At 42.6% G+C, this 21,229-nt stretch overlaps 1 protein-coding gene across 1 annotated transcript in view; it reads right to left on the bottom strand.

The window, feature by feature from the left end:
* Window positions 1-5,908: 5,908 nt before the first annotated feature.
* The window catches only part of LOC311107514 (glypican-3-like), a gene marked incomplete at both ends in the record, with an annotated part of 281,287 nt that continues 265,966 nt past the window's right edge, over window positions 5,909-21,229 (bottom strand). The window contains one exon of the mRNA XM_084150013.1: window positions 5,909-6,090. Coding sequence (XP_084006139.1) covers window positions 5,909-6,090 — 182 coding nt within the window. The remainder of the gene's footprint in view (window positions 6,091-21,229) is intronic.

The following is a 21,229-nucleotide window of genomic DNA, read 5'->3' as shown; positions in this document are numbered from 1 at the left end:
CATCAAGCTTTGCTTTGGTCAGAATGTATGTCAAGGGATTATTATCCGTCCATACCGTGAACTGCTGTCCCCGTAGCCAGTGGTGGAACTTGTCACAGATAGCCCATTTCATGGCAAATAACTCGAGCCGGTGCGCAGGATACCTCGACTGCGCATAACTGAGGGACTTGCTCGCGAAGGCTATAGGTCTCGCTGTAGCTCCCTGTTCCTGCACCTGGGACAGCACAGCACCTAAGCCGTTGCTGGACGCATCCACCGAGAGTAGAAAGGGTTTGTCGAACATGAACATGGTACCTTCAGGCGTTTGGAAATTGCTCCCAAGGATGAACCAGATTTGTGGAGGTCTATAATTTTTTTCTGAGGTCTTGGCTGATTTCTTTTGATTTTCCCATGATGTCTGTAAACAATTGTTGGAAAAATTACTTGTGTCATGCACAAAGCAGATGTCCAAACCGACTTGCCAAAACTATAGTTTGTTAACAAGAAATTTGTGGAGTGGTTGAAAAAAGAGTTTTAATGACTCCAACCTAAGTGTATGTAAACTTCCGACTTCAACTGTAACTACTGCTGTACACACATTTTCTATTCTCATACAGTCCATACTGTCTATACACACATGGAGAAATAAATTATTTATATTCCGGACTCTGGTCCGTAAGCAAAATGGAAGCAAAATTCCTGCAATTCTATCCATTTTGTAATGAGGTTTGTACTAATGTCTAATACTGTACATTGCATTTTAATTACACTGTTTATACACACATATTTATATACTGGATTCTTGACATAGCTCACTCTAATATATCTACTGCTGTACATATCATTCTTAACATATGTTGTGAAAATTCTTCAGGTGTAAATATGTGTAGGTTACATTTAGATTACTGTTACAGTGCTATTTGGGTTAATTGGATTCAATCCAACATTTCAAGATTTATAGTTTTTTATTTATATATTTTTAATTTGTGTACTTGTTTGACATTTTACTGCATCGTTAGGAGCTAGTAACATAAGCATTTCACTGCACCCGCTATAACATCTGCTAAACTGTGTACGTGACACACAGACAGATGGACGGACAGACGGACGGACAGACAGACAGACTTACATACACGTCTTTATTTTTTATTAATGCAGCATTTATTCCATCAATATTCCAGTCCAGAATGATTTATGTTCTGTGAGGTTTTGTGACACACTAATTGAGTCACTCAAGTGACCTTCAAAGTGATACTATTACTGAATACAAATATAAACGAAACATGCAACAATTTCAGTTTCAGTTCATATAAGGAAATTAGTCAATTGAAATACATTCATTAGGCCCTAATCCATGGATTTCACGTGACTGGGCAGGTGCGCAGCCATGGGTGGGCCTGGGAGGGCACCCACTGGGAAGCCAGGCCCAGCCAATCAGAATTAGTTTTTCCCCACAAAAGGGCTTTATTACAGACAGAAATACTCCTCAGTTTCATCAGCTGTCTGGGTGGCTGGTGTCAGACCATCCCGCTGGTGAAGAAGCCGGATGTGGAGGTCCTGGGCTGGCGTGGTTACAGGTGGTCTGCGGTTGTGAGGCCGGTTGGACGTACAGCCAAATTCTGTAAAACGACGTTGGAGGCGGCTTATGGTAGAGAAATGAACATGTAATTATCTGGCAACAGCTCTGGTGGACATTCCTGTAGTCAGCATGCCAAGTGCATGCTCCCTCAAAACTTGAGACATCTGTGGCATTGTGTTGAGTGACAAAACTGCCCATTTTACGGTGGCCTTTTATTGTCCCCAGCACACAGTGCATATGTGTAAGGATCATGCTGTTTAATCAGCTTCTTGATATGCCACACCTGTCAGGTGGATGGATTATCTTGGCAAAGGAGATATGCTCACCAACAGGGATGTAAACAAATTTGTGCACAACATTTGAGAGAAATAAGCTTTTTGTGCGTATGGAAAATATTTTGTTTCAGCTCATGAAACATGGGACCAACACCTTACATGCTGCGTTTATATATTTGTTGAATATCTTTATCAAAGTGCAGCTGCCTCTACTCTTAAAGCCTTGGATGCCGTTGTATTACTCATCACTGTATTCTTTACCAACAGGTTGGCTGGACCTCTTTGTAGTCATGTAGATCACATCATTACGCTATTTTTGTTTACAAAGCCCTGCTCCACAAAATTCCGACTTACCTAACATCACTGTTAAGATTTCAAATTGACAAGTTATCACACCTGTTCACAGGGTTGGTTAACTCTGGAGACTCCTTTGGTGTCTAGAGAGTTAGGTAAATCAGCCTTTAATTTCCTAGCACCTTACGTGTGGAATGATCTACAATACATTTAAAAATTGGAGGAATTGGTGACTCTAGGGTATTTCAGACGGTTGTTAGGGGACCTTTTTACTGAAGAATTTGTCTGTTTTTTATAATTGTGTTTAGCTTTTCGTGTATTGTTGTGCATATGCATGTGTAGTTTAATGTGTTGGTATATTTTTATGTGTATTTTGGTGCCATACAGGGTTCAGCTGGAAAAGAGACCTTGGTCTCAGCATTGACTCCCTGTCAAAATAAAGGTTAAATAAAAAAGTTGGCTACTATGTTGAATGTACCCATTGATTTTATAGGTGCTAGAGAACCACCCCTCTACTTACCCAGTCCTGTTACCCAGCCTACCAAACTTCGCAGGCCTTTGAAATACTTTGACGCCTTTTACCAAACTTCGTAGCCTACTATTTTGAAAGCTGGTTTGCCACTTAGGGCCACTGTACTGGACAGTACCTACCCAGAATACCTTGCCAGACAGTCACTTGACCCTCACTGCTCTACAATCAGCTGAGATAATGTGGTCACTAATTGGACATTCAGTGCTTGATTAGACTCTCTCTAAACATGTTGTGTGTGTTCCAAATGGCAGCCTATTCCCTACCTAGTGTACTACTTTTGACCAGGGCCCGTAAGGGGATGCAGACGTTATCTAACCATGAGTATCAATAAAAAACACAATACACATTAAAGCATAGTCCCTCTACTTAAAGACAGAATTACAAATAATTTGTGGACTGCAAATTGACCGCAAGAAGCCCAAACAGATATAATATTTGACTAAAACATAATAATTTCAAACCTTACTTACATATGTATACGATCACGTGTCTCTCTATTATGTGTGGGAATACTTGGAAACAGATTTCCATACTTAAATCACTTGGAGCTGATTTCCTGGTGTTTTTACAATATTTTATGCCCAACAATGAAAATGTTCAACAACAACAACAATAAATATTTTAATGTTTTTGCTCGGACAACATGCCAAATAAAACCACCCGCGGGCCAAATTCGGCTCATAGGCCACCAGTTGGGGAACCCTGCCCTATGTAGTGCTGTCACGACTTCCGCCGAGGCTGCCTCCCCTCCTTGTTCGGGCAGGCTTCGGCGTTCGTCGTCACCGGCTTACTAGCCACTGCCACTCCATATATCATCATTCCATTTGTCTTGTCTTGTTAATTGCACACACCTGGTTCTTATCTACTCATTAGTCCTATATGTATAAGTGTTCCCTCTGCCCCCCTTGTCCTTGTGGGTGATTGTTGTTTCGTGAGAGTAGTGTAGCGCCAGGGTAGATATTTCCCCTGTGCCTGTTATTGTTCGAGCTACCGTTACCTTGTATTGCCAGGGTAGATTTTCCCCTGTGCCTGTTTCGTTTGTCGCTATCCAGCGCTATTTGTGTACGATGGAATAAACTCTGCATTCGGTGATTACCCTCCTGCGCCTGACTCCTTCTATCACACTCATCACAAGTGCACTACTTTCAACCAATAGGGCTTACAAATGGAACCCTGTTCCCATAGGGCTCTGGTCAAAAGTAGTGCACTCCTAGGGAATATGGTGCCATTTGGGACATAGTCCAGAAGAGAGAAGAGAATGCTCCTCCCATCAGGATTTATTCTTGACTAGTTGATGGCAAGGCTGTTCATTCATCTTCATTCAAAACTATCAACATTGCAATGAAACATATTTATTGAACATGGCATCAAAAATCCAGATAAAAAATACAGTTTTCAGGCAAGGATAGGAGAATAAGGCTCCCGTTATGTAAATTGCCACTAGCTTTACTGTACACTTTTGCATGAGTCCTACGAACCAAACCCATCAGACAGAAAACATTTTTTATTTTTCTTCAACTGTTAAGACCTCAGTTAAATACCTTCATGGGAGTCTGGCTTTCAAAGTATGGGTTTCTTAGCCCTTAATTGTTGGGTAGGGTTGCTACTGAAAAAAAGCACTACAAGGTGTTTCCAGACAGTAAGTGAAGTGAACACTGATGGTTGAAAGGAGAAAAACACTTGAGCCATACGATGCCTCTTGGGTATAGTTGCCATGGTAGCGTTTCAGCGGAGACAAGAAGAGGACAAGAGACTTGGAGGGGTTGACATTCGGAGCAAACCTTTAATCTAACAGGCATAATTGAGCCCTCATCAGATCACAATCAGGGAGAGAGGGAGGGGGAGACAAAAAGAATGAGAGAGAGAGAGAGAGAGAGACCTGTCCTCTATGCCATTGTTATTGTCCATTGTATGGTTATTTTTACCCTTGATTATTGTTGTTACTGATTGACAATCTTGATTATTATAATTATTATTTTAATTATGTTAATATTTGTAAATTAATCACTTAATTTCCAAAGTACGCTTTGGCAATATGTACATTGTTACATCATGCCAATAAAGCAATTTGAATTTAATTGAATTGAGAGAGGAAGAAAGTGAAAGAGACAGAATGAGAGAGACAGAGAGAGAGAGAGAGCGAGGGACAGAAAAATAAAGAAAGAGACAGAGAAAAGACACCAAGGGCTCTGACAAACAGCACGTTAAAAGTACATTTTGAAATGCGTCATTTTGGCCTTTGGGTCCTGTGAGTTCACAACAACCCCTAACCCCTTGATGTCCTCTAACCCCAACCCTCTCCTCTCCAGCTATTTTACTGTCCAGGGAGGTGGGTGGCTAAGCAGAGGTGAACTAACTAACTGCTTTCCCTGCAGGGCAATACACAATGCAGTAAGAGTGAGAGAAAGGGGAAGGGAGAGAGAAATAATGGGGTGAAGCGAAAGAGAGAGTCTCAGAGGTCTGTCCTCAGATGTCCTTTTAGCTGTCCACTGTGAGCTCTGAGTCTTCTTAATCCTAAAGCGAAGTACACCTGTAGGTCCATGACAGAGCTCTAGAAATAAGTGTCTCAGGTCTAAAGGCCTCAGAGACTCTGATAGTCACTTTGTCACAACACCCAGGGTTTAGTCTAGATGGGTTAGCTGTAGTGGAAAGGGGGGGTGGGTGGGTGGGGGGGGGTCTATTCCCTTTGAGAAAGCGTAATGCCAGCGCTTAACCAGAATGGGTGGAGGCCAGAGGGAAGGGAAACGCCATAGTCGCTTATTTACATGGTGCAGTGGGTTTATCTAGTGCAGTTGGATGGCCGGGGCAGTATAGGACAAATGAAGTCCATGAGTCTCTATTTAACAAGCAGAGTTTTAAACAGTGAGAGAGGACAGTTAGTTCCTTCAGAAAGAGCTGATACAGAAAGTACCATGAGAGGGAGGGGAGAAGGAGTGAGAATCCAATGTTCTGCTGTGCCATGGACAAGTCATTAAACTGTTCTGTACACGAGAGGCCTCTGTAGTAATGCCATCTTAATACTTTAAAAACACTGTCTGAATATGCTTGTGGCATCTCAGAGTCAGTCTCTCAGAGTCAGTCGGCTGCCCACTGCTCCAGCCTCCCCAACCTAATGTGTATTTGTCTGTATGTGTGTGTGAATATTGGAGGGATTGATTACAGCAGATTATACATATACTTATAGATTAATAAAGGATCCTTCTTCTGAAGGCTGTGGATGAGAAGCAGGGATGGGTCACTGATTACTGGTCACTGGTGTCCAAGCAGCAGCAGAAGGAGGGCGAGGGTCAGAGGGAGAGCCCCACCCAGGTGACTCAGACCCTGGACAGCCGCAGACGAAGATGGCCCTCCAGCCCTGTCCGTAGCCAGCCGAGGGGTCAGCAACTGCTCATGGAATATGAAGTCATCCATAGCCAGGTTATCAGCCAGATCTAACACGGAGACAGACCAGGAGATAGTCCGACCAGGAGACATACAGACCAGGAGACAGACAGACCAGGAGACAGACAGACAGACACACACACACAGTAGATGAGAAAGGGATTGGAGAAGAATGAGAAGTATTAGAGGAAAGAGTGTACAGACAGATTATTAGAACAAATATTGTTACTGCTGTTGATTAAACCATGTGGTACATCCATCCTTACGCAGCTGTAAAAACAACATCATAAAACAAGTTAAAACTTAAACCTATGGGAATGCAGTGGTGTGTATTCATGAAGGCAGGCTATTGAATGTATCTTACCGGAGAAAGCATCAGAGCGAGCGAAACAGCGCCCCTCTGTCTCTGTATGAGTAGCCCATCTATCTGATGCTGTCTGGTCAAAAAGAGTAGGACATTGTTGCCGCCTGTAGCATTGAATGCAAAGGAAGCCAGCGAGCATTTGGCCTCCCTTGATAAAAAATGAGACAATAATAGCCCATCAGCATTGCGCTAAACTGAGTGAGCTCAACTGTGAATGGGCCTGGCGCACCAAAATAAAGGGTCAAGGGAAGTCAGTTTGGTTTTGGCTTCACACCAATCACATCACATCAAAAGCCAAATGTTATTGACAGAAAATAACTTGAATTGTTGCATCTCGTTGTTTCGTTGTCCTCCGGTGGCTAGCCATGGATGGAGATAGGGATTTGGACTTGTGGCTTTACTTAATTCTCCATACTGGCCAATGATTATAACGGCGATTCTGATCCAACCATAAATTCATACGTTGTGCCTCTGGCCTGAGAGGATGGACGTTCAATATGTAGCTAGATGTAGCAGGCTAATGTTAACTAGCTGGCTAATCGTTGCCCATGAAAGGAAGTTAGACTAGCGAGCAAGCATTTTAGCCAGGTAGCCTAGGACAACAAAAACTAAAAACGTGTACTGTATGACAGTCATAGACATTGTAATTTAAAGGAGGGTGAGTCAACATGTTTTTTCTACTTTTTTTCCACACACACACGCACACACACACACAAACACACACACACACACACACACACACACAGAAATCAGTACCATGGACAGCCACATGGTATTTAGCTTACGTTGATTGGACTAAATTGTTTTTGGAATCTTTTAGTTGCCACTGCAGAACCACATTTTTTGGGAAATTTAAGTTTACGGTTTTAATTTAGAAAAAACCCCAAATAGCATTAAAAAAAAGTATTGCCACCCCGGAGCTAGTACCTGGCTGCACAGCCTTTGGCCAAGATAACTGCCGACAAATGCTTCTTGTGTCCATCAATAAGCTTGCTGCACCTTTCTATTGGCAATTTGGCTCACTCTTCAGGTGCAACCTGCTCCAATTCTTCATTGTTTGAGTCGTCCAACATTAGCCCAACTGCAATCAAACATGGGGGAGGTTCGATATTGCTGTGCGGTTGCTTTGCTGCCTCTGGCACCTGGGGCCTTGAACATGTGTAAGACATCATGAAACCAGCAGATTATCATTGTGTTTTAGAGTGCAATGATCAACCTAGTCATGGGTCTTCCAGCAGGACTACAACCACAAACACACATCAAAAAGGACCCAGGAATGGTTCAAGAAGAAATGCTGGATTGTTCTGGAGTGGCCAGCGATGAGTCCAGATCTGAATCCCATCGAAAACCTATGGCGAGATCTGAAACACCAGTTGGTCGAAAGCACCAGAATTGGAGCAGTCCCAAATGAAAAAATCCTACAGTTTACTATAGAATACTACAGTACTTACTATAGAATTATGTAGTCAACTGTAGAATACTATACTACACACTGTTGTATCCCTCAATCATGTGTAGTACTTACTATAGAATTTTGTAGTATACTGTAGAATACTACAGTAAATACTACAGCTGGGGTTCCCAAACTTTTTTGGCTCGTGACCCCATTTTGATATTTAAAAAAATGCGACCCCACCATCTAAAAAAAGTGATGTAGTCAACGGCCAATGTTTACTTTTTTAATTGGGGCTATGACAGTCTATTATAAATCAGTGTGACAGTACTTTTGACAGTATTTCAATCTGAAGGAAGTATGGTTTTAAGTGACTGAAATGCATTAGAAAGGTATTGGGAAGTTCAGAAGATCATCAGGCAATAATCTTGTATGCTCTTCTGTGTAGAAAAGAACATCATGTTCTTTCCCCCCCAGTCTGATTAAGTGCCTGGTCTTGTCCACTCTGTTCTAATGAGTCCTGCGTGGCTTGTAGTCATTGTACAGGGAAACAGATACAGATTTCTGAGAGTCTTATCTTTCAGTGATGGGGTCATACTATTTAGTAGCTTAAACGGTTCAAAAGATAGAGCAGCATTTGTTGGAAGAAAACAGAAACAGCTCTGTTTATTACAACCGCATCTAGCGGCTACCGGAGGTTACTGACGTAACCCTGGTTCTATGAACCAAGCGCAATTATAATTTTTTTGTTTCTCTCATGACCCCATTTTCAAATCAGTCGCGACCCCTAGTTTGGGAAACGCTGTACTACAGTATACTACAGACCGCAAAATCACTACAGTAATTACTATAGTATATAATACAGTATTTAATATGCATATACCCTGTCCATTCCCCTCCCCCACATGCCAAGTATAGACCATATATTGTGATCCCTACAGGTTATAGAAAAGAGCAGAAGAGAGAGCCCCCAGTGCTATGCCAAAGATAATAAAACAAAAACACTATTGTAAATCCAGTGGGGTATGTCAAATTGCAAGTAGAGAGGTTCAGCAACACACGTTTATTTATATGGACACAAGCACTGTTCATGACACAAACTGTTCAGACCCCTCTTGTTGGCAGAGAGAACATTTAGCAGGTTTAGAGCTTATTTCCTGCAATTCTACACATTTTGTCATGGGGCGTAGAGAATATTTAGCAGTTTTAAAGCACATTTTCTAGCAATTCTATACATTTTGCCATGTCTAATGTGTAATCATGGGATATTTGAGTGACTAAAATGTTACAACAAAATCTATGGGCTAAAAAAACTAGCTAAAAAACGTTAGCTGACACTGGGCTAAGTAATCTGGACATTTCTGACAAGTTATAAGTAGCTCTCTAAGGTATGCAATGACTGACATGACGAGTAAAACTGATGATGCACTGCTCAATTAGGAAATTGCACCTTGTGCATTCTACTATTACAACTTTCAAGAGTAAGTTGAAAGCCGGACTGAGTTCCTTAAATCGGGGAACCCCGCGCCCCAGCTGCCGACCCCTAAGGTATAGATACGTTAGTATTCACTGTAGTGTTTTTGCTGACTTTACTGTAGTATTCACTGTCGTGTTTTTGTGGACTAAGGTCAGCAAAAACACCACAGGGAAAACTGTAGTATTTACTGTAGTATACAGTAGAATACTGTAGCATATGGTTGTATTTACTGTTAACTATAGTATAAATACCGTAGTAAAAAAAAACATTAGTATATAATATAGTAATTCATGTAGTATTTTAGCAGATTGTAGTATACTGTAGTATTTAACTGAAGTGCTTTGAGGACATTACGGTAGTACAGTGGGGGAAAAAAGTATTTAGTCAGCCACCAATTGTGCAAGTGCTCCCACTTAAAAAGATGAGCGAGGCCTGTAATTTTCATCATAGGTACACGTCAACTATGACAGACAAAATGAGAGAAAAAAAATCCAGAAAATCACATTGTAGGATTTTTAATGAATTTATTTGCAAATTATGGTGGAAAATAAGTATTTGGTCACCTACAAACAAGCAAGATTTCTGGCTCTCACAGACCTGTAACTTCTTCTTTAAGAGGCTCCTCTGTCCTCCACTCGTTACCTGTATTAATGGCACCTGTTTGAACTTGTTATCAGTATAAAAGACACCTGTCCACTACCTCAAACAGTCAAACTCCAAACTCCACTATGGCCAAGACCAAAGAGCTGTCAAAGGACACCAGAAACAAAATTGTAGACCTGCACCAGGCTGGGAAGACTGAATCTGCAATAGGTAAGCAGCTTGGTTTGAAGAAATCAACTGTGGGAGCAATTATTAAGAAATGGAAGACATACAAGACCACTGATAATCTCCCTCGATTTGGGGCTCCACGCAAGATCTCACCCCATGGGGTCAAAATGATCACAAGAACGGTGAGCAAAAATCCCAGAACCACACGGGGGGACCTAGTGAATGACCTGCAGAGAGCTGGGACCAAAGTAACAAAGCCTACCATTAGTAACACACTACGCCACCAGGGACTCAAATCCTGCAGTGCGAGACGTGTCCCCCTGCTTAAGCCAGTACATGTCCAGCCCCGTCTGAAGTTTGCTAGAGTGCATTTGGATGATCCAGAAGAGGACTGGGAGAATGTCATATGGTCAGATGAAACCAAAATATAACTTTTTGGTAAAAACTCAACTCGTCGTGTTTGGAGGACAAAGAATGCTGAGTTGCATCCAAAGAACACCATACCTACTGTGAAGCATGGGGGTGGAAACATCATGCTTTGGGGCTGTTTTTCTGCAAAGGGACCAGGACGACTGATCCGTGTAAAGGAAAGAATGAATGGGGCCATGTATCGTGAGATTTTGAGTGAAAACCTCCTTCCATCCGCAAGGGCATTGAAGATGAAACGTGGCTGGGTCTTTCAGCATGACAATGATCCCAAACACACCGCCCGGGCAACGAAGGAGTGGCTTCGTAAGAAGCATTTCAAGGTCCTGGAGTGGCCTAGCCAGTCTCCAGATCTCAACCCCATAGAAAATCTTTGGAGGGAGTTGAAAGTCCGTGTTGCCCAGCGACAGCCCCAAAACATCACTGCTCTAGAGGAGATCTGCATGGAGGAATGGGCCAAAATACCAGCAACAGTGTGTGAAAACCTTGTGAAGACTTACAGAAAACGTTTGACCTGTGTCATTGCCAACAAAGGGTATATAACAAAGTATTGAGAAACTTTTGTTATTGACCAAATACTTATTTTCCACCATAATTTGCAAATAAATTCATAAAAAATCCTACAATATGATTTTCTGGAAGAAAGAAATCTCATTTTGTCTGTCATAGTTGACGTGTACCTATGATGAAAATTACAGGCCTCTCTCATCTTTTTAAGTGGGAGAACTTGCACAATTGGTGGCTGACTAAATACTTTTTCCCCCACTGTATATACTATATTTTAGTTTTTATTATCTTTGACATAGAAGTGGAGTCTTTCTCCTTCTATTTTATTTTATTTAACCTCCTGTTCATCCCTCTTTCAGGAGACCTACTGGAGAATTACCAAAAGCACCTGTGGATAGGTAGCACTGGGGTCAGAACAGATAGTTCAGCACTTCTGCTCTTTTATATAATCTGTAGGGAACACAATATGGTATCTATACTTGGTATCTATACTTGGCATGTAGGTTTCTCACTTATGGGTGGCACAAATTGCGATATGGGGGAGGAGAATGGGCAGGGTATATGCAAATTAAATAGTAGTAGTATTTACTATAGTTAAAAAGTGTTGTTTTTGCGGACTATAGTGTTTTTGGGGACATTACTATAGTATTTACTACAGTGCTTTTTTTGTGGATGATAGTCTAGTATTTACTATAGTATTCTACAGTATACCACAACATTCTATAGTAAGTACTACACATAATCGAGGTATACTACAGTTCACTATAGAATTCTATAGTAAGTACTGTAGTATTCTTTAGTAAACTGTAGTATTCTTTCATGTGGGTGTGTATAAAATAATTCAACAGAACCTAAGCCTGAGACCTTTACAAAGCTTCTCTCTCATACAGTTAGTTACCCACACTAGAGCCTCTGTGCACTGTTAATAAGGCAAAGTACATGTAAACAGGTTCTTAGGAAAAACTAATACTGCTTATACACTTCATCTAGTGGTTGATCATAGGAAACATATTGTGAATTGACTATTTATGAAAGATGATTACAACTTTACATTGTCATAAATCATATAAGCAGTTTACATTTACATTTTGTTCATTTTGCAGACGCTCTCAACATTTGGGTGTAACAATATGAATTTCCTCCACCACACTGTTGATAGTCCCTGACAAATTCATACCTTCTGGTCAAGTGGAGTTTATTTAGGACACATGTGCTCCGGCTTTTTTCTGGTCAGATAAGTATGTGGAATGTCTCCAAACACAGGTGCTTCTTATGAAACTGAACGGGGAAATGGTTTGGATTGCAGCTACATTGGCAGACGCTGATTGCGTCCAAAATGGCACCCTACTATCTACATAGTACACCACTTTTGACCAGAGGCCCTGGTCAAAAGTAGTGTACTATGTAGGGAATAGGGTGTCATTTGGGAAGCATACACTTTGAGCACATAAAACTCCTAAGCTAGTAGATTTATTGATTACCCCCTTTTTCGATCTTGTCTCATTGATGCAAATCCCCAACGGGCTCGGGAAGCGAAGGTCGACTCATGCGTCTTCCGAAACATGACCCGCCTAACCGTGCTTCTTAACAACCGCCCGCTTAACCCGGAACCCAGCTGCACCAATGTGTCGGAGGAAACACTGTTCAACTGACGTCAGCCTGCAGGCGCCCAGCCCGCCACAAGGAGTCGCTAGAGCGCGACGAGCCAAGTAAAGCACCCCCAACCAAACCGTCCCCTAACCCGGATGACGCTGGGCCAATTGTGCGCCACCCTATGGGACTCCCAATCACGGCCGGTTGTGATACAGCCCTGAATCGAACCCGGGTCTGTAGTGACGCCTCTAGCACTGCAATGCAGTGCCTTAGACCACTGCGCCACTCGGGAGGCCGAGCTAGTAGAATTTTAATTCAAGATTCAAGAGATTAAAGGATCATTCATTTACAGGCCCAACTGTACCGTGGAACAATCTGTTCATTTAACTGTTACACACAGTGACTTGCTAGAACCCCATGACTTGTATTTAACCTCTGTTGTCATAGACTTGTTTTTTTGTGTTACAGCCTGAATTCAAAATGGCTAAGGTACGTTTTTACACCCATCTACACACAATACCCCATAATGACAAAGTGAAAACATGTTTTCAGAAATGTTTGCAAATGTATTAAAAACGAAATACCAAAATATCTAATTTACATACATTACCGGTCAAAAGTTTTAGAACACCTACTCATTCAAGGGTTTTCTTAATTTTTTACTATATTCCATATTGTAGAATAATAGTGAAGACATTAAAACTATGAAATAACACATATGGAATCATGTAGTAACCAAAAAAGTTAAACAAATCAAAATGTTATATTTGAGAGTCTTCAAATAGCCACCGTTTGCCTTGAAGACAGCTTTGCAAAATCTTGGCATTCTCTCAACCAGCTTGACCTGGAATGCTTTTCCAACAGTCTTGAAGGAGTTCCCACATATGCTGAGCACTTGTTGGCTGCTTTTCCTTCACTCTGCGGTCCAACTCATCCCAAACCATCTCAATTTGGTTGAGGTCGGGGAGGCCAGGTCATCTGATGCAGCACTCCATCACTCTCCTTCTTGGTAAAATAGCCCTTACGCAGCCTGGAGGTGTGTTGGATCATTGTCCTGTTGAAAAACAAATGATAGTCCCACTAAGCCCAAACCAGATGGGATGGCGTATCGCTGCAGAATGCTGTGGTAGGCATGCTGGTTAAGTGTGCTTTGAATTCTAAATAAATCACAGACATTGTCACAAGCAAAGCACCCCCACACCATAACACTTCCTCCTCCATGCTTTACGGTGGGAAATACACATGTGGAGATCATCCGTTCACCCACACGCGTCTCACAAAGACACAGCGGTTGGAACCAAAAATCTCCAATTTGGACTCCAGACCAAAGGACACATTTCCACCGGTCTAATGTCCATTGCTCGTGTTTCTTGGCCCAATCAGTTCTCTTCTTCTTATTGGTGTCCTTTAGTAGTGGTTTCTTTGCAGCAATTCGACCATGAAGGCCTGATTCACACAGTCTCCTCTGAACAGTTGATGTTGAGATGTGTCTGTTACTTGAACTCTGTGAAGCATTTATTTGGGCTGCAATTTCTGAGGCTGGTAACTCCAATTAACTTATCCATGCAGCAGAGGTAACTCTGGGTTTTCCTTTCATGTGGTGGTCCTCATGAGAGCCAGCTTCATCATAGCGCTTGATGGTTTTTGCAACTGAACTTGAAGAAACTTTCACATTTCTTGAAATGTTCCGTATTGACTGACCTTCATGTCTTAAAGTAATGATGGACTGTCGTTTCTCTTTGCTTATTTGAGCTGTTCTTGCCATAATATGGACCTGGTATTTTACCAAATAGGTAAAATCTTCTGTTTACCCCCCCTACCTTGTCACAACACAACTGATTGGCTCAAACACATTAACTTTTAAGAAGGCACACCTGTTAATTGAAATACATTCCAGGTGACTACCTCATGAAGCTGGTTGAGAGAATGCCAAGAGTTTCCAAAGCTGTCATCAAGGCAAAGGGTGGCTACTTTAAAGAATCTCAAATATAAAATATATTCTGATTTGTTTAACTTTTTTGGTTACTACATGATTCCATATGTGTTATTTCATAGTTTTGATGTCTTCACTATTATTCTACAATGTAGAAAATAGTAAAAATAAAGAAAAACCCTTGAATGAGTTAATACTTTGTAGAAGCACCTTTGGCAGCGATTACAGCTGTGTCTTTCTGGGTAAGACTCTAAGAGCTTTCCACACCTGAATTGTGCAACATTTGCCCACTATTATTTTCAAAAATCTTCAAGCTCTGTGAAATTGGTTGTTGATCATTGCTAGACCACCATTTTCAGGTCTTGCCATAGATTATCAAGTAGATTTAAATCAAAACTGTAACTCAGCCACTCAGGAACATTCATTGTCTTCTTGGTAAGCAACTTATTGTTCTGCTTAAAGGTGCATTCATCTCCCAGTGTCTGGTGGAAAACAGACTGAACCAGGTTTGCCTGTGCTTAGCTCCATTCCGTTTAGATTTTATCCTGAAAAACTCCCCAGTCCTTAATGATTACAAGCAGACCCATAACATGATGCAGCCACCACTATACTTGAAAATATGGACCGTGGTACTCTTCAATTGTCTCATATCACAGCCATTCAACTCTGTAACTGTTTTAAAGTTTTAAAGTCACCATTGGCCTCATGGTGAAATCCTTGAGCAGTTTCCTTCGTCTCTGGCAATTGAGTTAGGAAGGACACCTATATCTTTGTAGTGAGTGGGTATATTGATACACTATCCAAAGTGTATCAATAACTTCACCATGCTCAAAGGGATATTCAATGTCTGCTTTTAAATGTTTTACCCATCTACCAATAGGTGCCCTTCTTTGCGAGGCATTGGAAAAGCTCCTTGGTCTTTGTGGTTGAATCTGTGTTTGAAATTCACTGCAGATAATTGTATGTGTGGGGTACAGAGATGAGGTAGTCATGAAAAGATCATGTTCAACACTATTATTGCACACAGAGTGAGTCTATGTAACTTATTATGTGACTTATTAAGATCATTTTTACTCCTGAACTTATTTAGACTTGCCATTAGAAAGGGGTTGAATACTTATTGCCAAGACATTTCAGCTTTTCATTTTTTATTAATTTGTAAACATTGCGAAAAACATAACTACAAATAAAAATGGTTATTTTATCCAAAAGAAATTCAGGCTGTAACACAACAAAATGTGGACAACGTCAAGGGGTGTGAATACTTTCTGAAGTCATTGTCTGTGTGTGTTCATTGCCTTGTTGTGTAAAAGCTTTGGACACAATCCATCAGTTATTGTGCAGGGCATGTATCGAACAGACGGGGCCCAGCTGGGGCTGTCGCTGGTTGGGAGCGGGGAGCAGAGAAGAGCAGAGCGGGGTTGGGAGCAGAGCGGGGTGTCTGTTCGTCGATGAGAGGACAGGCCGGGAATCTGAGCGTCTGCCTCCACAACCACGGGCCGTACACAGGGGCGCACGTAGAGGTTGGGAAGGCCTGAGCCAAGAACAACGAGCTCCCAAGAGGAGGGCGTTCCGTGGGCCACATAGCAGTCTGCAACAACACTGGCTCTCTGAGCTCCGCTCTGCTCTTCTCTGCCCTCTCCACCTCCACAGCACTTACTGTTATTGTAGCAGAGGAACCCTCCCACACCAAGGGCACGGCAAGGGGAGAAAGAGGGTGGAGAGGGAGTAGGAGAAAGATAAGAGAGGAAGGAGAGGGAGCAAGAGAGAGAAAAGGGAAAAAGAAAAAGAGAGAGAGGAGGGTGGAGAATACAAGAAGCGATAAGAAGAGTCAGGGGAAACACTGGCAGTAAAAAGGGAACGGAGTTAAAGATAAAAAGGGGTGAGAGGGTTAAGAGAGCAGAGGTATAAATGTCTGCCTTGCTGTATCCTCATCTAACATGGCAGTATGACTGTATGTATGAGTTAGTGATATTTTTTAAAAAATGTTGCTCTGCTGAGGAGGGACACCCATGGCTGTATCAGCTCCAAGCCAACATTCCACACCGCCCTATCAATGGTGGCTTTGTGGGATAAATGCAAGTCAACACCTGTAAATTAAAATGGCCAGTTTGGGACTGAATGTGTCCCAAATGGCACCCTATCCCCTATATAGTGCACTACTATTTGGGATGCAGCCTGGGTGAGTCCCAGTGGTGTCAGAGGTGGGATGACCAATATACAGCGCCAATATGCTTCTCTCTCTCTCTCTCTCTCTCTCTCTCTCTCTCTCTCTCTCTCTCTCTCTCTCTCTCTCTCGCTCAATGTATTTATAGACCACAGCCTCAGAGAGCAGATAGACAGAGAGATACAGAAAGAGACAGTGACAGGGAGAAAGTGAGAAAGACGTGAATTCTAACACAAATTCCTCTGGAGCCAGTTACCGTTCCAGGCAGGGCGAGGAGGTGGAAAATCTGTGTGAGAGCTGGGCAGAGCAGAGCGGAGAGAGGTAAAAACCATAACAAATCCATCATACAAAGAGCTGATTCTGTGCTGAGGCTCTGAGGCAGGGGCTCATTCAGGGTGGGAGCTACGTAACAGTACAGAGCAGGCCAGGCAGTAAATCTCCCAGCGCTCACCGCACCGCAGAGGATGGCGCTGACAAGAGTTCAGAGGTCAGCAGGGTGTGATGGGTGAGGAAGGTTCCAGAAAGGTGGAACAATGGAAGTTCTTCTCAGAAAGATAGGGAGAGATAGGGGGGTGAGGGATAGAGAGGGAGAGAAGGTAGAGAGAGAGAGGAGAGAGAGGGATATACAGAGAGAGAAGGCTAGAGTGTGAGAGAGAGGAGAGACAATCCTAACAGCAGAGTCCATGGAGCAGGAATGAGGGAGAAGACCTAGAGCCAAGCTGAAGACTCTGGAAGACCTTGGGTGGGACCAGGCCTCTGGCCTCCCCTTTGACCCTCTATAGAACTCAACAGAGCTAAGAAGACAGGAACATTGCTTTTCTATTGTTAGTAAACCACACCTCATTGAAAATCTGAGGAACAAAGTCTGACCTCAAATGCAAAATGTTTAACTTTCATATACAGAAATGCTGACAACCTAGCCCACCTCAACCTAAATCTCAAACTCCCCCGGGCCATAGTAATAACATGTCAGTCATTACCTGTTTGGGTTATCATACATACTTGCTTCAACACAGAAAGTACTGTTGGGCTATTTAGATGTGAATAACTTATTTGACGAGTGTCATCTCCCTAACAACAAATACATAGACCCTAACCCCATTCCTGTCCTGTCATGGTGGGGCAACCTAGATTTCCGTCGGGGAAACAATTTGACGTTGTCTGACATTACATATAGAGCTCCCGTTGCTGCCAAATTATCAATTTGAGCCTTTTTAGTGGTCAGGCTGGGGTTTCTACTAGAACCACATGAAAAAATACAATAGTTTAATATAGTATAAATACTGTAGTATTACTATAGTAAAAAAACTCGTGTTTTTGTGAACTGTAGTGTTTTTGTGGACTGTAGTATATTGTAGTACTTACTGTAGTGTTTTTGCGGACAGTACTATAGTGTTTTTGTTTTATTATCTTTGACATAGAAGTGGAGGCTTTCTCCTTGAGGAAACCTACTGGACAAATATCATCTAAGATGGCTATTTTAGCATTAATTATTACTTTGTTTCCTCAGAATGTTCGTGCAATAATTTCCTACGACTGACAAACACTTCTGGATCATGAATCGGAAGCTACACACATACAGTACTATAGTGTTTTTTGATGTGGGCACCACTGTCTGCCGAGTGTTTGTGGACTGTGGCGGAGCTGACAGACAAGACCCAGGAATGAGCCTGGAATCAATTTAGCGCATCCAAAAGTACCTGTGAATGTAAATGAAGCTCTTAAATAAACAAACTTTTTTCAGGAAGCACTCACACAAACACACCAACAATGCTTAGGGAAGAATGGGAGACCGGTGGGGCCCCCTTGTACTGTTGACTCAGGGAACTACGGTTCCCATTTGTTTTCTTAGATTGGTGTCTATTGAAATCCAACTGAGACTCCTCCCCCCCCCCCCCCCCCCCCCCCGGCTGCTTTTAAGGCTTTTATCCCTGGATTGACTTAGAAAAGCAGCTCCATGGCGGTCCAATGAGCCTCCTCTCTTTTCCTCTCATACTCACTTCTCTATTTCTTTCAATAGCAGCTTTCTTTTCACACCATATGTCTTCACATTTTCTTTCCTCTTTTCTCTACTCTTCTCCTTCCTTATTATCCCCTGCTTTCCTTTCCAGTCCTCTTCTTTCCCCTCCCCTCCTCTTCTCACCGCTTCTCTCATCCCCTCTCCTCTCCTCTCCTATCCTCTGCTTTTTCCCTCTCCTCTCCTCTCCTCTCCTCTCCTCTCCTCTCCTCTCCTCTCCTCTCCTCTCCTCTCCTCTCCTCTCCTCTCCTCTCCTCTCCTCTCCTCTCCTCTCCTCTCCTCTCCTCTCCTCTCCTCTCCTCTCCTATCCTCTCCTATCCTCTCCTATCCTCTGCTTTCTCTCCTCTCCTCTCCTCTCCTCTCCTCTCCTCTCCTCTCCTCTCCTCTCCTCTCCTCTCCTCTCCTCTCCTCTCCTCTCCTCTCCTCTCCTCTCCTCTCCTCTCCTCTCCTCTCCTCTCCTCTCCTCTCCTCTCCACACAAAGGGGCACACACAGGGTCCTGTGGTCAGCCCCTCTGGGGGGGAGAGAGGCTCCTACATAGACAGACAGACAGACACACACACACAAACACACCAACCCAAAGCCTGTTTACACAGATGGTGGCAAGCTTCATTATTTTTATGAGAGGCGTGGAGCTATAGAGGAGGAGGTAGAGGGATAAGGGAACATTGGGTCGGAACCTGTCCAGTGTGTTTTAATTAGATTAGTTAGATTAGGGCATCCATCCATCCTCCAGCCAAGCAGCACCTGTGTGTTTCTCAACCCCTCCTCACATCTGCTGTCTGAGCCTGTCAGCCTGCCTGTTAGCTCTTCCTATCTCACACCAACCAAACTGCAGCGCACATGCCCTCTACACGGCTACCACATGTCCAACACATTTATCCCTCTACCTTACACATGGCTGTACATATTCATATACATTGTAGCCTCGCTTGCCAAGCTTATAGCCCCACACACATCTGCGAATGAGCCTACATGGTGGATGCTCTTTATGTAAACATTGATAAATGCTGTGTCCAGATAAAGCACCGTTAATTGTGAGTGCGTCCCAAATTCCCTATATAGTGTTTGGTGTATGACTGCTTTGATGGAGACGTGTGGTCGGCGCCGTGTGACTCACCTATCAGGCGGTGAGGGGTCAAAGGTGACACCTGGAGCTAATTAGCATTCCAGATTCTAGAACTGGCAATACGGCTGGCTGTTAACTCTACCCATAGGGAGAGGATAATGTTTTTACGCGTGTGAATCTAACTACCTATTCTCACAAGTATTCGGCCTCACTCTTTTTCATTCCTCTTTCCTCTCCTTGTCTCCTCATCAACTCCGTCCCTCTGTCGCTTCATGAACGTGTAGCAGACCTGAGAGTTGAACCCTGCCCTATCTCTTGCAGCGTGTTTCACATTACCTGCATATTTCCACTTTGTATTTTGCTAACCCCTGGTGCTGATAAAAGGCTCAAGAGCCCTGCAAAAAACAGCTTTTCTTTGGTGCTTACAGTGACCGTATGTCTGAGGGCTGGAAAATAACAAGAGCTCTATTCACAGAGCCCATGCTGGGAGCTGTGCAGAGCAGGCGGTGAGAGAGAGAGACCCAGGGTCCATCCAGCTAAGCAGAAAGGCCCTTGTTCTTTTCCCTCAACACGATTTAGACCTCAGGCTTTATGGGCCCGGTTCCCAGACACAGGTTAAGTCTGTCCGGGAAACTGGCCCTAAAGGTTTATTATTGGTGTTCTATTGAAGATATCACTTCAACATTGTATGAGGGTGCATCCCAAATTAATATAGTGTACTACTTTTTAGTGCCTGCAGGAGCGCAGACAATTCCTTGCGGTATCTGACCTAAGACAATGCACTATATAGGGGTCGTTCCACGAATAGAATACCTTGATTTTCCTTCTGACAATATGTGTACATTTTGATAAAACAGTCAATTTAACAGTTGGATCACATCTACACCCTAACTAAACTAAACCATGTTAAAAATTCCTATAGTGTGTTTTCATTCAAATAAATTAGTTGTTTTCTTTTGGCATGTCCCATGTCATGTTTGTCCAACTTCTAGGAAGATTTTAACCCACTTAACCCTGAAACTTCCCCAAAGTTTTCACCATCATTGTAAAACCCTAGTTATTTTGTTGCTTTGTCAATTTCATTTCTGAAGATTATTATTTATTTCATGATTAATTTACATTTGTCCCTCAGATTTAAGGTCAACACTGTTGCATGACCTGAACTCTCATTTTAACATGGTAAAACTATTCATTAAAAATTATTTTCCCAAAAGAAACATTGAACATCTAATAGTCAAATCATAATGTAAAAACAGGTGAGCTGGTTCTACTCTTTTTGGCCATTTTCTGGTGTTTTGTGATGGAAAACTGAGTGCGTCGAGCATACCACGTCAACGCTGTTACCCATAGATACTGTACAGTGCCTTCAGAAAGTATTCACACCCCTTGACTTTTCCACATTTTGCTGTGTTACACCCTGAATTTAAAATGGATTAAATTGAGATTTTGTGTAACTGGCCTAAACACAATACC

The sequence above is a fragment of the Coregonus lavaretus genome (assembly GCF_964263955.1).
Source record: "Coregonus lavaretus genome assembly, chromosome: 32".
Lineage (NCBI taxonomy): Eukaryota > Metazoa > Chordata > Actinopteri > Salmoniformes > Salmonidae > Coregonus > Coregonus lavaretus.
This window is presented reverse-complemented; position numbering and strand designations above follow the sequence as displayed.